The sequence below is a fragment of the Capricornis sumatraensis genome, chromosome 20 (genome assembly GCF_032405125.1).
Source record: "Capricornis sumatraensis isolate serow.1 chromosome 20, serow.2, whole genome shotgun sequence".
NCBI lineage: Eukaryota > Metazoa > Chordata > Mammalia > Artiodactyla > Bovidae > Capricornis > Capricornis sumatraensis.
In genome coordinates, this window is record NC_091088.1 from 40,239,654 (window position 1) to 40,253,818 (window position 14,165).

At 57.2% G+C, this 14,165-nt stretch overlaps 1 protein-coding gene across 4 annotated transcripts; it reads right to left on the bottom strand.

The window, feature by feature from the left end:
• Nucleotides 1-1,114: 1,114 nt before the first annotated feature.
• Nucleotides 1,115-9,716, bottom strand: CDH16 (cadherin 16). Of its 4 annotated transcripts, none has more exons than XM_068992598.1 (17): nucleotides 9,672-9,716; nucleotides 9,313-9,396; nucleotides 8,591-8,746; nucleotides 8,383-8,521; nucleotides 7,886-8,044; nucleotides 6,726-6,922; nucleotides 6,029-6,151; nucleotides 5,720-5,870; nucleotides 5,286-5,513; nucleotides 5,127-5,203; nucleotides 4,865-5,053; nucleotides 4,517-4,758; nucleotides 3,822-3,951; nucleotides 2,753-2,879; nucleotides 2,488-2,595; nucleotides 2,048-2,164; nucleotides 1,115-1,212 (listed from the first exon to the last, which is right to left on the bottom strand). In XM_068992598.1, the coding sequence occupies exons 1-17, from the start codon at nucleotides 9,714-9,716 to the stop codon at nucleotides 1,115-1,117; spliced, it is 2,370 nt and encodes a 789-aa protein (XP_068848699.1). The 4 variants fall into 4 exon arrangements, with proteins under 4 accessions (XP_068848699.1, XP_068848697.1, XP_068848698.1 ...); XM_068992596.1 differs by having other exon boundaries at nucleotides 2,753-2,995; nucleotides 3,818-3,951; XM_068992597.1 differs by having other exon boundaries at nucleotides 2,753-2,925; nucleotides 3,814-3,951.
• Between the last annotated feature and the right edge of the window lie 4,449 nt (nucleotides 9,717-14,165).

Consider the following 14,165-nt stretch of genomic DNA (forward strand, 5'->3'; position numbering starts at 1 on the left):
CTGCCAGGAGTAAGGAGATTATCTCCTAAAAATAGGGCCTGGGCTCCACTGAGATTGTTTTTCTCCTTTCCCCATGATTTACCATCATCAGCTCAGGGTGCCTGGGACAACAAGTCCCATCCCAGAGACCACTGGGATGAAGGCATGGGGGATCAGTATGTGTCTTGGGTCAGTCAAAGGGTCAGGGATGAGAGGTCAGCCTGGAGATGGGGTCAGGGCTTAGCACCAGGCTGTGGCTTAATCTCAGGCCAGGGGAAAGGGTTCTCACCTGGGGCAAGGGCAAGGTGAGCCACGAGGGTTCCTATTTCACCCCAGTGGTGTCCATCTGAGTAATTCTCTGATTTTTTTGCAGACTCCTCATCAGCCTGAGTGTAGAACTCAAAGGTGCCTTGGGGCCAAGGGCAGAGAGACCCATCCCCAGCCTTACCTCTCCTTTCCAGCAGCATGGGGCCCTCACCATTCCTACCCAGACCCCTGCTGAAACTTGGGGACCTCTGCCCACCCCTGCATGCAGGTGATTCACATATAGGGACGTGAGTGTCCTCGTACATGTGTACAGGATATGGACTCACAAGTTGCCTTCCAAGAGCACCTGTGAGTCCATGTCACTCTCAAGGACACCCTCCTCAACCATTGCCTGGACAGTTAACCCATCCAGAGTCTGTAGCCAGTGGTCTCCGAATGCCCAGAGAAATGACCCATTTGTCTCCAGCCTCAAGATCTCATGTCTTTCCCCACACCCCAGGCTCATTCCTCAAGCCTTGAGACCCTTTCTGTGCAGCAGGAGATGGGGAAGGGAAGAAGGGGCAGGTGGACTTGAATGATGCACATGCAAATGGACACTTGGACATGGACACTTGGTTCCTGAGAACCCAAGGCCGGTTCTCTGAGGCTTTATTATTGGACAGACATGAGCCATCTGAAGTGGTTCCACAGGCACTTGAGTCAGTGTGCAGGCCCCACAGACATGTCCGGTGATGTTTCCTCCCTCCTAAGGCAAGTGAAGGGGCTTCTTGCCTTGTCTTGGCCTCGTGGATCTGGAGTGCTGGGCCATTTCCCAGTGGATTCTGATGCAGCCAGATGCCAAGTTCCCAGCAGGGGCTGCCTGGACCATTTAAACTGCCACCTTCAGGGGCACACTGTCTACTGGCTGATCCAGGTCCTTCTTCCTCGCCAGGGTCAAGTGGGTGAAGATGAGGATGAGGAAGATGCCTGAGGAGCCAGAGAGGGATAGATCACCCCTCAGAAAGGGCAGTAGGACCTGTCTATCCCTGGGGACTCCTTGCTATTGGAATTGATTTAATGAGGAAGCAGTTTCCTAAATAGCATCTCTGAAGGTGAACTGGATATGACTCTGTGGTCCTGGTGCCTGAAGGAGCATGACTGGCTCATCTAGCCCTCACCAGGCACCCATCCCCTTGAGGCTGCCCCAGAACGCCCCAGCCTCCAAGGTCCCCTTCTCTGGGGAACAGAGAAGGGGTCGTTTGGGAGCCAGTGAGTTGTGCCCATGGACCTCTGAGAGGAAGGCACATTGTAGCAATGTCCTAGCACCAGTAAAGAAAACCAGCCAGGAAAAAAAATATTTAGGGCGCTAAAGAAACAAAGGGGATGGAAAGAGAGGCTTGAACTGAAGGAATTAGGCTGGAAAGAGTGAGCTCTGCCACACGCTGGCTGTGTAAACTCCAAGTTACTTAACCTCTCTGAGCATCAGTGACCTCACCTGGAAAAGCGGGGAAATGCCAGCATCACAAGGTTGTGGGAGGATTCAACTCAATAAACCTGTGCTTGGCTGATACACAGTTAAGGTGTAACAGTGTAACAGTAAATGCTGTTATCAGTGAGAATGGGGTGCACAGAGTCAGACAGGACTGAAGCAACTTAGCAGCAGCAGCATGGTATGGGGAGGCAAGAGCATAATGATTACGAGAGTTGGGGAGGTTTCTTCTCAGCCCTGGGGGGCACCATGGGAACAGGGGCACTGTTTATCTGGAGGCTGTGGCTCTGACTACCATTGCCCTCCCCCATGCAGGAGCCCAGCCTCCGTTACCTATTGCTATCAGGGTGCCCACGAGAATGCCCACCGCCGACAGCTTCGTGGGCATGCCCTTCATGCGGCCCACCTTGCGCATGCACTGCCCCTCCACGTTGCAACGACACACGATCACTGAGGACAGGCAGAGGAGGGTCAGGGGAGTGGGGGAGGGCTCCCAGCTTCTCAGCGCCTTTAGCCCAGCCCAGCTAGCTTGTATGTGTGCTTCTGTGCCTGTGTACGTGTTCATGGGTGTGGGGGTGGGATGCAAGCTCCTTTGTGCATGTGCCTGCGTGCACTGGGCTCCGCGTGCCCAGCCACACATGTGCAGGTGTGCACAGGTATATGCGGTCCACATGAGCCTGCAGACACGTTGCCCAGTCCCTCCCCTTTGGTCCCAGTGACTTCCTCAGAAACTGCATGCCCCTGACCTTGGCCACACCCCAGCCCGGCCTCACCTCGGACCTGGATATGCCATATCTGGTTATTGTGGCTGACAGCTATGGGGACTACGTGTTCGCGAGGCTCCACCCAATGCAGGCCCAAGGTGAGGTAGGCATGGGACCCTGTTGGGACCATAAGCAGCGATCAGAGTCACCAGGCTGCTCCCCCCAGGCCCGGCCCCACCCTCACCGGGAAAGGTGTCTCGTTTCCGAAAGCCCCGCCCCGCCTTGGCCCCGCCCCCGCCTTGGCCACCGCCTTCCCGCTCTCCGCGGCACGCACCATTGAGAGCCCGGAGACGCCAGTCCCGCTGCACCGTGGGGTTGGGACCAAGCGCAAAGCTGAAGGGACCATGTCCACCAGCCCGATCAGAGTCCTCCCTGGGGCCACTGACAACCACGCCATGGTCCTGGCGGGGTGTGCATAGGTGTCGGGAGGGCACGGGAGCCAGCGTCGGGGTTGGGGCAGGAAGGGCCTTCAGGAAGTGGATCACAAGGGTCGCAGAGGTGCTCAGCGTTGGTTCATCTGCAGAGGAGGCAGTACTGGGGTGGCTCGGCCCCTTGTGGGGCGGTGGGGTGAATTCAGGGTCCCTGGGCTGGTCCCCTTCCCCACAGTCCATCTTCTCACCCCGCTGAGCCCTTTGGTGCCCCTCCTTCCCCTCCCCCTCCACCTCTCCATCCCAGCATCTCCACGCTAGTCTCTTCCTCACAATGCCCTTCACCCCTTCACCATGCAAACACCTGCCAGGCCTTTCTGTGCCTTTTTGGATGGAAAGCTTGCCTCACCCCCACCCCCACCCCTGGCCCCTGGAGCCAGGGCCCAACAATGCAGAAATGCCCTGCCTATACATGAGCTCACCCCTGCTGGTCTGTCTTGCATCACAGGACAGCCCAGCTCAGAGCTGAAACCTGACATCCCGCCCCAGGCCAGCTCTTCATCCCGTCAACATGGTGTTTGGAGTTCTCCCCATCTGACCTCATCCAAGCTCACCTCCTGGCACGCCTCCCGAGGAGAGCCCCTGGCCCTTATCTGCCCCCTCACCTCCCACCCAGCACCAAACCCTTTGCTCCCAGTTTGTGTCTAAAGCTGACACCCTAAGAGGCAGCCCCCCCAACCGCCCCAGGGCTGAGGTTGGGGGATTACAAGTGTCTGGTGAGGACGATGGTGGCGGGGCAGAGGCCAGGCATTCTCAGAGAAGGACACTGTACCCAGCTCCTTGTCCCTCCCTCCTGCCTGGGGGCAGAGTGGATGCCAGCAAGGGGCCTGGGGAGGAGGCTTGGTCCTGCCCATCTGTCTGTCTGAGGCTCTCTCACCCTCGCAGGGGTCCCCACCATAGGCTGGCCATACCTGCATCCTGGGCCTCTATGAGCACTGTGTACATGTCCCCAGGCTGGGCGCCCTGCAGGGGCCGGGCTGTGTGCACCTCCCCGGAGATCTCCTTGATGCAGAGCCAGCCCTCGGAGTCATTGACCAGGGAGAACCTGAGGCCCAAAGAAAATGAGCAGGGAGGCAGTGACCGCATATGGGGTCTTGCCTAGAGACCTCCAGGGCCATGTGACCTGCCTGAGTCCCACATTCCCTCTGTGACTTGAAGGCAGCAGCAGCATCCATGATCTGTCTCCCGCTTAAGGGATTTGTTGGGATGGGGCGAGGCTTAAACCACTGACACTGAGGCTGAGAGAGGGACCACACTAGAGCCTGTGGGGCTCTAGACTTAATTCCACTGTTCCCAGGTCAGCCCACAAAGGGCCAAGAATGGAGCTAGAGGCCTGGGAACAGCACCCAGTGCTGCAGTCTGGGTGGGTGGCAGGAAGAGGGCCCCGTATACAGGATGGAATGAGGAGGCATCATCTGAGCTCTCAAGGGGTCCCAGCACCCCTTCTCCCTTCTACCCTGGTGCCCCCAAGAGTCACAACCTGCATATTAGCCAATGATTTGAGGAACTTTCCAGGTTATAAATAATGTGAATTCCCTCTGAAGTCTGGGGGTCATCCCCAAGGAACAGAGGAGGTCCAGTCTAGGTAGGGGTCTGGGCTCCTGGCTTACCTGAGGGGACTGCTCAGGGGGTCTGAGGGCTGGACGGTCAGCAGGAGGGAGCCGGCAGGGGTGCTGATGGGCACGCTGGCCTCATAGCTCTCCTGGTCCAGCTGAGGAGGCAGCACCACCCTTTCCACCAGCACAGTCACAGTGGCTGTGGCTCCTGGGCCTGGGCCTGGCCCCACCAACTCTTCCACGTTCCGCACCACCACCACCAACTTGTGGCTCGGAACTGCCTCATAGCTGAGGTTCTGGAACCAGAGGGACCTGGGTTACTGTGTGGGCCAAGGCATGGCGCCCTCATGTATGAATGCATGTGTGTATGTGTGCACCCCTTCTCCAACCCTAGCTCCTTACTTTAAGGAGTCGCAGCTGGACATGACCGGAGTCTGGCTCCCAGTCCAGGCTGAAGGTCCCCTCCTCATCCCCTGCCTCGATGGCAAAGTCCATGAGGCGGAAGGCAGGCTCGAGGTCAGCATCAGTGGCCGTGAGTGTGGTCACCAGAGTCCCAGGCTCTGCATCCTCAGGGAGACTTACGGGCTCAATCTGGAGAGATGGCGAGAGGCTGTGAGCCCACCATTACTGCCTTCTGAAGGGGTCCTTCCCTGTGCCCGCTTACCTGGGAAGTGGTGAACTCAGGGGCATGGTCATTGATGTCTGTAATGGTGACTGGTATTTCACAGGTGCTGCTGAGGCCTGAGACAGAGGAGGGCATGTTGGGGAGGCCAGGGTGGGAGCTGAGGGGTCAGGGAACCCCTGTAACCATTGGGGCACTTACCACCATCTGTTCCTCCTAGGTCCATGGCCAGCACCTGAAGCAGGATGTTCTGGCCAGCTTGGAGCTGGGCAGCCCCCAGGGTCACGCTCCCCGAGGAGGAGTCCAGCTCGAAGGCTCTCAGTTCTGCCGGCTCCTCAGGCTCAGGGCTCAGTAGCTGATACACAACATGGGAATTGGGGGAACTGGGGGCATCGGCGTCCTCTGCTGAAACCTTAGCCACCTTGGTGCCTGCGAAGATGACACTCACCTGGGTGGGACCACAGCCAAGCCTGGAGGCCTTACCCCCCTACTCTTCTTTGTGTATGTGTGTGTGTTGGGTCGGACGTTGATATAGGGGCCTGGGGCTGGCTGGCCCCACAGCACAGGAGAGTCACGTGGCGTAGTTCACAGGGACTTTACCACTACCCAACCCCCTAACAGGGCCCATAGCCCACCTGGGGGGCTGAGCTCCGGGATGCTGACCGAGGGGCCTTGTCGGGGGCAGACGGGTGCATTGTCATTTTCATCCGTCACCACCACCTGCAGCTCCAGTGGTTCCGCGTAGTCCTTGCTGTGGGTGTTCTGAGCCCGCACCTGGAGCAGGTACTGTAGTGGGCAGTGGGAGGGCTTCAGGTGAAGACCAGGGTCTTCTCTTCTGGCGGACCGCTCCAGTTCTTCTGCCTCAGTGCAGAAGACACCCCCAGAAGCCCTCTGACCGGGGACCAAACACCCCTCGGCCTGTCCTGGCTCCCCTTTCATCTCACCTCAGCCTGGGCTTCTCGGTCCAGCTCCTGGGTCACGTAGAGTTTCCCCTCTGTGTCCACATCGAAGGGTCCCTGGGGCTGGCTCTCCAAGTGATAATGTACATTCCCCCCATTCCAGTGGACCTGGGAGGGGGACACAGAATGAGGGGCAGGAATAGCCCATGTTATCCCTTATGTTCCAACTGTTCACGGTTTAGGGAGCCTGCACCCCAACTGCCATGTGACTCCAGGCAAGCGACTGTCCTCTCAGGAGTCCAGGTAGGGTCCTTTTGCTCAGAGCGGTTGTTGTGGCAACTCTGTGGTGGCCTTGCCCTGGTTCAAGCCTGGATCCGGCCCAAAGTGTCTGAATGACCAGATTGTTTTATTCTCTGCCCTCTGGGACTGAGCCTGACCCCAGGGCATTCCTCGAGGAGGCCTGAGACATTCCTGGCCTAGGTGACAATCCCCATGGCAGCAAGGAGGTAGCAGCTGTTCTGTGAAGAAGCCTGGGGTGAGGTCAGAGCACAGAGCTCAGGGCCTGGTCCTTTAAGCACTCATTGCATCATGGAAGCTGATGGGGACAGAGGAGAGGGGAGCGTAGTTAAAGGTGGAGCAGGAGTCAAGTTGGGCCCCAGATCCAAACCCCAAATCTCCACAAGACTCAGGCCCAGCTGCACCATCCACGGAGTTATTTCAGCTGTAACAGCTATTTACTCACCTGGGCAATGTGGTGTGGGTATGGGACTTGGAGATTCTCTGCCAGGTGGACAGGATCTAGGGGCACCCAGGTGTTCTCCACTATAGAGACATCTATGGTGGCTGTGGCCTGGTGGCCCGAAGCCTGGTCACCCATGTCCTTGACCTGTACCAACAGCTGGTAGTACCCCTCCAGAGCCTTGTCTAGGCTGGCGCTCCCTAGAAGGGGAAGGCAGTCAGCTGGTCAGGGGGCCAGGGCATCCTTCTCAGCAAGGAACCAAACAAAGCCAAGTACATGGCAGGTGTTCAGGATACTCTCTTGGCCAAGAGATGAGAGGGACCTGTAGCACCATTGTGAGCACCCAGCCTGGACTTGACAGTCTGCAGAATCACTTGCACATCTGTCCACACAATGAAAGGTGGATTCGTGGATGGCCAGGATGAGGGGATACATGGGTGGATATGTAGATGAGTGAATGACTGGTTGGATAAATGGACAGTTGACTAGATGGATGGATGGAGGCTAGCTAGATGGGGATTTGGACCTGTGGATGGATGGTTGGGTAGATGGACTATGTATGTGGTTGGGTGGTAGATGGGTGAATGAGAAAGCTGTATGACTGACTTCTTTTTCTCTTCCCAATTTGTTTCTTTGGTCTGAACTTCTAGGTCCGAGTCTCTCTTGCCATCCGTCCCAAGGTCTCTCGGCAGTGTTCTGGGCCAGAGCCCCTCAGGTCTCTCCTACCCTTGCCTCTTAGGCCCAGGTTTGTAAATGTAGGCACTTCCAGTCACATGCATGCTTAGTTGCTCAGTTGTGTCCAACTCTTTGTGACCCCATGTACTGTAGCCCACCAGACTCCACTGTCTGTGGGATTCTCCAGGCAAGAATAGTGGAGTGGGTTGCAATTCTCTTCTCCAGGGGATCTTCCCAACCCAGGGATCAAACCTGGTCCTCCTGCATTGCAGGCGGATTCTTTACCACTGAACCACCTGCTTCCAGGCACACCATTTCTTAACTCTCCATGCATGGTCCTGGCTCCACACATGGTTTTGCCTTGCTACCCTCCCCAGCTGCAATACTCTTTCCTACTCTTTTATCTCTTGAGCTGCAAACCCATCCTACAGCTCAGATGAAACCCAGCTCTTCCCGTTCCTCCCTTTTCACACTGAGCTCAGGCTCACCCTCAGGGCTCAGAGCCAGAGCACCCAGCCGAGGTTCCAGCTGGAACATATCTGAAGCAGGCTGGGCTGGGGCCTGGTTCAGGATGTGGAACCGAAGATCCGAGTTGGCTGTGCCTGGCTCATCCCCATCAGAAGCCTCCAGGAAGAAGAAGGGGACACCTGGGAGTATGGAGAGAGTTTACCATTAGGGGCGAAGGCATGGGGAGAGCCTCCCACGCTTCGCCTGTCCCTCCCTGGTTCTTCCTTCCATACCCATCATCATATCAGGACTCTGAAGGTGTGCCATGACTCTTCACCCCACTGCACAGATGAGTAAACTGAGGCCTAGAGTAGATGGAACTCACCTGTGGACCCTCAGTTGGGTGGGGGGTGCAGATGAGACAGAAAGGGGACCCTGTTGCCCTGTCCCTATGCCATCTCTCTGGCCATCTGTTTCCTGTGTTCTCCCATCGGTGCCCACCTGACCTTGCTGTGAGCTCACTGCTTTGGGCACTCACCCAGCCTAGTACCCCGGCTCAGCTGAACTTTGTAGGTGGCCTGGGAGAAGTGGGGCACCTGGTCATTCTCATCCTTCACACGCACACGCACAGGCTGCGGGCCCCACAGGACATGTCTGTCCTTGGTCTCCAGGGTGACCTGACAAGAAGGAGTGGTCAGAGCCCCACCCACCCCAGGCGACTTCCCCCTCCCCCAGCCCAGCCGTACCTGTAGCTGGTACTCTGCCTGTTCCTCCCGGTCCAGGGCCCTGGTCACCAGCAGGAAGCCAGATTCTGGGTCCACAGCAAAGGGGCCGTCCCCTGCCACTCCTGCATCTCCTGACAGCACAACCTGGCCCTCAGTCTCCTCACGGGGCAACGGCAGCTGGTGGAGGAAGAACAGAGGTGAAGGGAGCTGGAAGCAAGTCTGGGGGATGCCCCTTCCACCCAATAGCCCTGTTTTTTAATATGGGGAAACTGAGGCTCAGAGAGGGCTTGCACTTGCCCAATGTCACAAAGCCAGTAAGGAACAAGATGGACATTCAAAGCCAAAGCTCTTCCCCCCTGTGTTGGGTGCTCCGTTATATTCTCTGCCTTACTTTCTGAAACTTGAAACCCCTCCTCCATCACTTCATCTTTTAATTAACTAATTAATTTTTATGTTTTAAAATTTGGGGGCCATGCCGTGCAGCCTCTGGGATTTTTAGCTCCTTGATCAGGGATTGAACCTGGGGCCCCGGCAGTGACAGCACTGAGTCCTAACTACTGGACCGCCAGAGAAGTCCCCCTCCTTCCATTTAAAGCTCTACTTCTGAGATGAAGCTCTTACTAGCCATTCACACTATACCATATATTCTCTAGAAAGCTAGAGCAATGAAGAGAAAGGGAGGCTGGAGGTAGGGGAAGCAGGACCTGGGGAGGGCAGCCTACCCAGTCAGCTCTCAGACTCACCTTCGTCAAGTACAAAGGGAAATTTCCACCATAGTTTTCCGGGACTTCGACATACAGCTCTGCAGGCTGGGCTCTAGGGAGAGCCTGTGGAGGGATTCTCAACACGTCACCAAGCTGTACCTTCCTCCCATGGGTGCTATGACCCGACAGAGAAGGGGAATTTCTACCCCTTCCCTGGGCCTGGTCATGCTTTATCCCTCCGCCCCCTGGCCTTTGACCTCCTAACCCCATGACAGGCCTAGAGCCACATCCCCCAGACACTACCATCCATAGTCAGTGCAACTGGTCCAGATGGAGTAGGGGGTGAAGGTGCAACCCCCAAGGCCAGGATCTGAGGGCAAGGAGAGGGCCTGACTCACCTGGGGGACCAAGAAGCAAAGTAGCCAGAGCCAGGCAGCGACCATGGTCAGGATGGGCCTGTAAGGATCCAGCCCCGGTTGGTGGGCAGAGGGTCCCTCCCATAACCCTCCCTCTAGAAAGTGTTCCTCACCCTTTCCCACTGAGTCCCAGGCCGCAGCTTCCCCAGGCCCCATGGGGCACAACGGCCCCTCCTCCTTCAGCTGGACTAGGGGGCAGGCAGGCAGGCCTCCTCCTGTGCCCTGTCTTGTGCTGCCCCAGCAGTTCTCAGAGCAGCCCTGCCCCCCACCACTTGGACGCTGCCCGCTCCCCTCCCACCCCCTCCCTCCCCGGCCGAGCCTACTGCACACACATAGCCGGGCTTCACAACAGACTGGCCTCCTCTTCCTCTGCTTTGAGGGGCATGTCGCTCCCCATCGCCTGCAGCGCAGTGTCTGGCTCCTTGGCCAGGCCCACCAAGAGCCCCAGGCCCAGCTGCGCTGCATCTCTTGGTTCTTGTGCCCACAAGGATTGCCACAGGGAGCTTCACCTCCAGACTTCTGTCTCCTTCCCACCATAGCCTCCCCAGCTCGTGGATCCCAAAGTACTCATTTCCCAGCAGTCTCCCTGAATCACCAAAATTTGAAGCTAGAAAGACCCTGATGACACTGAGGGCCACCTCCTGTGGTCGCCTCACATCGTAGGCAAGGCCTGAAGGGCAAGAGCTGACCAAGGTCACAGAGGATTTGACCACGGGAGAATTCTTCCTGAAACAGAGGACTCGGGGCTCAGGGTCTCCAAGACTGTTCTAGCTCCCACTGTTATCCTGCAGACATGGAGCCCTCACAGGACAGGACCCCTGCCCTCACCTCAGTGTTTTCCAGCTCTCAGCACGGCGCTGGGCACACATAGCACGGACAGCCACACCAATCCCCCCAGGAAGTCTTCCCTGGACGACAGGGCGTGTTTCTCCCTCCCCTGCCACCAACCCCCGCCTCAGCCCTGACACCGACCCAGGTCCCAGGTCCCAGGTCCCAGGCTCTCACCCGCCGATGCCCGAGGCTGGCTTCCCTTGGTCCAGCTGCCAGGTGAGAGGAGTCTTTCTACAGGAGTGCTGGCCAGGCCGAACTGGGTGGAACAGGGCAGGGCAGACACTTGAGCAGGTAGGCGGGCCAGCCACGCTTGCTCAGGAGTGGAAAACACCCCTGGGCCCACAGCAGCAGGCCTGACCCTGCCCAGCCCCTCAAGTTACTCATTGACTTTGAAAAGTTGGAGGCTGCTCGGCATCCATGACCGCCAACCCCAGGAGGTGGGGAGATCTTCGACCTGGCACTTGTCCCACCCCTACACAGCTCAGTGGATACTTCTTGGCCCCCTGGATTTGGACATGACCCTTTTTCCAGTGGCTCCAGACTTGCTCCCACTTCTCCCCCTTATGCACCAGTGTCTGCAGCTCCACCTTGGTCCACGCTGTTCCTTTTTCCTGGAATGCCCTTCTCACTCCTTCATCTGTCTTCTGATCACCTGCTCAGGCTTCAGCACTCAGCTCAAATAGTCCTTGCTCCCAGGAAAGCTCCCCTGGGCTCCCAGGTTTGTTCGGGGCTCTCCCATGGTGATACTTCATTCCTACCCATGCCCCCATACCATAGAGATAGCGCTATCTCTATCAACACGAGGAGGGCACCAGCCTGTTCCATCAGACTTGGAGGCCCTCCGGGGCAAGACTCAGGGACCCAGTAATTAATGACCTGGTCCTTGCCTGGCCCTGGCAGCTCCCAACTGACTTGTGGAACTAAGATAAGGAGCTGGAGGTGCCATGTGCAGGATAGGGGAGTGGTGCATGACCTGAACCAGATATTCGGAGCTCCAGACCACCCACCAGTGTGACCAGTAGGCAGGGGTAGGAGGACAGCAGCCCATGAGAAACCCCTGAGGCTCCCTAGGTGCTCACGCTAGCCCCTGGACACAGACAGGGCTGGGACAATGGACTGTCTCGTGCCTTTGAGAGGAGAGAGGAGTTTGAGCCAGTTCAGGTGACCTTGAGGGAGTTGCAGGGCTGACGGGAGGCCCTTCCCCCACTTGTGTAGCCTAGAAGAGTCGGGAGAAGCTCCTAGGGCCTAAGTGTGTGGAGTGGTGGGAAGAGGGTGGGAAAGGTCAGGGATCTTGGTCTCCAATCTTTCCTGTGGTTTCCCTGGAGTCCTTCCCATTGCATATCTGGTTAATTTCTCTCAGGCTAGAAGGCTGGATCAGGACCCCTCAGCTGACCCCAACTTTGTCCATCACAAGCTGAGTTCCTGCCTCCAGGTCACTTGGGCACCCCAGCCTGGAGCAGTGCAGCGTGGGAATGTTGAAAGGGTCTCACGTGTATTAAGACCACGTGAGAGGGGTCTCCAGCTATGTGCCTGGCACTACTCTAAGCAGATACCGTCATTATTCCAGCCATTCCATTCTGAAAAGGGCATCGTGCCCATGTCACATACTGGAGCACAGAGAAGTTGAATGACTTGCCCAGGGTCACACAGCCAATAAGTGACAGAGGTCGGAAGGTCTGGAATCTTCTTCAGGCCTCAGCACTTTCACCTGCTCTGAGGAAACCATGCCCGCCTTTGCCTTGGTGAAGTACGCTGAGACTGGGAGCGGGACTGCAGCTTTGAGCTGCCCTGGGGGGCATGTGGGTTCGTCACGGGGATCACACGCCTGAGGGACGGCTTTCAAACCTCCACCTGCTATTGAACAACCGCAGTCAGAGTTCTAACCAAGTTCTGAGGGCTCCCAGGAGCCCTGAAAAAATTGACTAATATTGAAATATCTGGATCCCGGCCTGGAACCTTCTCAGAAACCATCCCCAGCCTTGCCCCTGCCTGCCTCTGGGCTCCCAGTCCCCACTCAGCCACTTCTGCCCGTGGGGCCCCAGGTAAGTGCTTCGTCCCCCATCTGCCATTGTTGAATGGAAATGCTCACTCCTGAAACCATGATGGTAAATCCAAGCAGGCACCTGTGCCCAGAAGGCTCCCCTTCCAAGGTGCGGGCGGTGGGGAGATACACACCTCAAGTTATCAGCAAAGATGCACACGTTTACACGAGAATGCAAGGCCTCTCATTCCAGGCAAGGAGGGCCCCAGGGATGTGCTCCTACATTAGGCAATGCCGAGCATGGAGTCCTCTGGTGTGGCCACTCTGTGTGGAGAATGGCCCTCCCTGTCCCCCCACCACTTCCTGCCTAGCAACCCAGCCTCTGCCAGGAGGTGGGAAGCCACACTGAGTCAAGTCCCCCTGAGCGTGCCTTCCTTGTGCATGCATGTGTGCTAAGTCGCTTCAGTCGTGTTCGACCTTTGTGACCCTGTAAACTATAGCCCGTCAGGCTCCTCTGTTCATGGGATTCTCCAGGCAAGAATACTGGAGTGGGTTGCCATGCTCTCCTCCAGAGGATCTTCCCCACCCAGGGATCAAACTGGCATCTCCTGTAGCTCCTGCATTGCAGGCAGATTCATTACCACTGAGCCACTGGGGAGGTCCTGTGCCTTCCTCACCCCAGCCTTAACAAACCAGCTGCCTCCTTCTCCAGCCAGGGAGTCTCGGAAGTCTTCCTCAGTCACACCACCTTAGCAGCTTTCCAGCCTCTCAGGAGGGATCAGGGCAGAGACAACCACCCAGGAGCCAGACCCAGGAATCTTGTTTGGCCATGACACCCGGGGGCAGAACGTGTCTCTCGGGCAGCCTCAATTTCCTTTACACATAGTATGTGTTAGTTGCTCAGTAATGTCCAAATCTTTGCAACCCCATGGACTGTAGCCCGCCAGGCTCCTCTGTCCATGGGATTCTCCAGGCAAGGATACTGGTATGGATTTGCAGTGATTGAACCCTGATGCCAGGCCCCAGTACAGAAGAATCTGAATAATAGGTTGGGTGAGATTCATGTCTCTTCCTGCTGCTTGGACTCCCACCCCCCACCCTGTTACCCCTGCAATCAGACCACAATCCACACCTGCCCCTTGAACGCAGCTGGGCACAAACATTAGAATAGTTAAGGCCACAAACTGGGGTGGGGCAGTGAGCCCCCTTCCTGAACTTAAGGAAACTTTCCTGTTCCTACAGCCCCCAGAATCAAAGGAAACACAGAGTCATCAGCCCTGGCCTATCGGGAAATAGTCTTTATTACAAAAATCTGCATGTAAACAAATAGCCACTGCACTGAACAGCCTCCCTCCAGGGCATGCACACCAGGGTGTAGGGAAAGGCAGAGTCCTCTCCCCACTCACAGGCCTGTCCCCAAGGGCTGGCTGGGGTCAGCCTGCTGCTTGGGATGCACACGGGCCAGCATAGGCATCTCAGTGGGCCCAGCCCTCGACGGCCACTGGGAGCCGCCTCCCTGGGCAGCACTGTCTGTCTGTCTGTCCATGACCGTGAGGTGGGGGACACCCAGAGTCTGAGCCAGCTCTGAGGCACCTTGGGCGGTTGGCTGGGCCAGCCCACCAATCAGCCCATCTGTCTGCACAATACAGCGAGTGCCCCAGGGT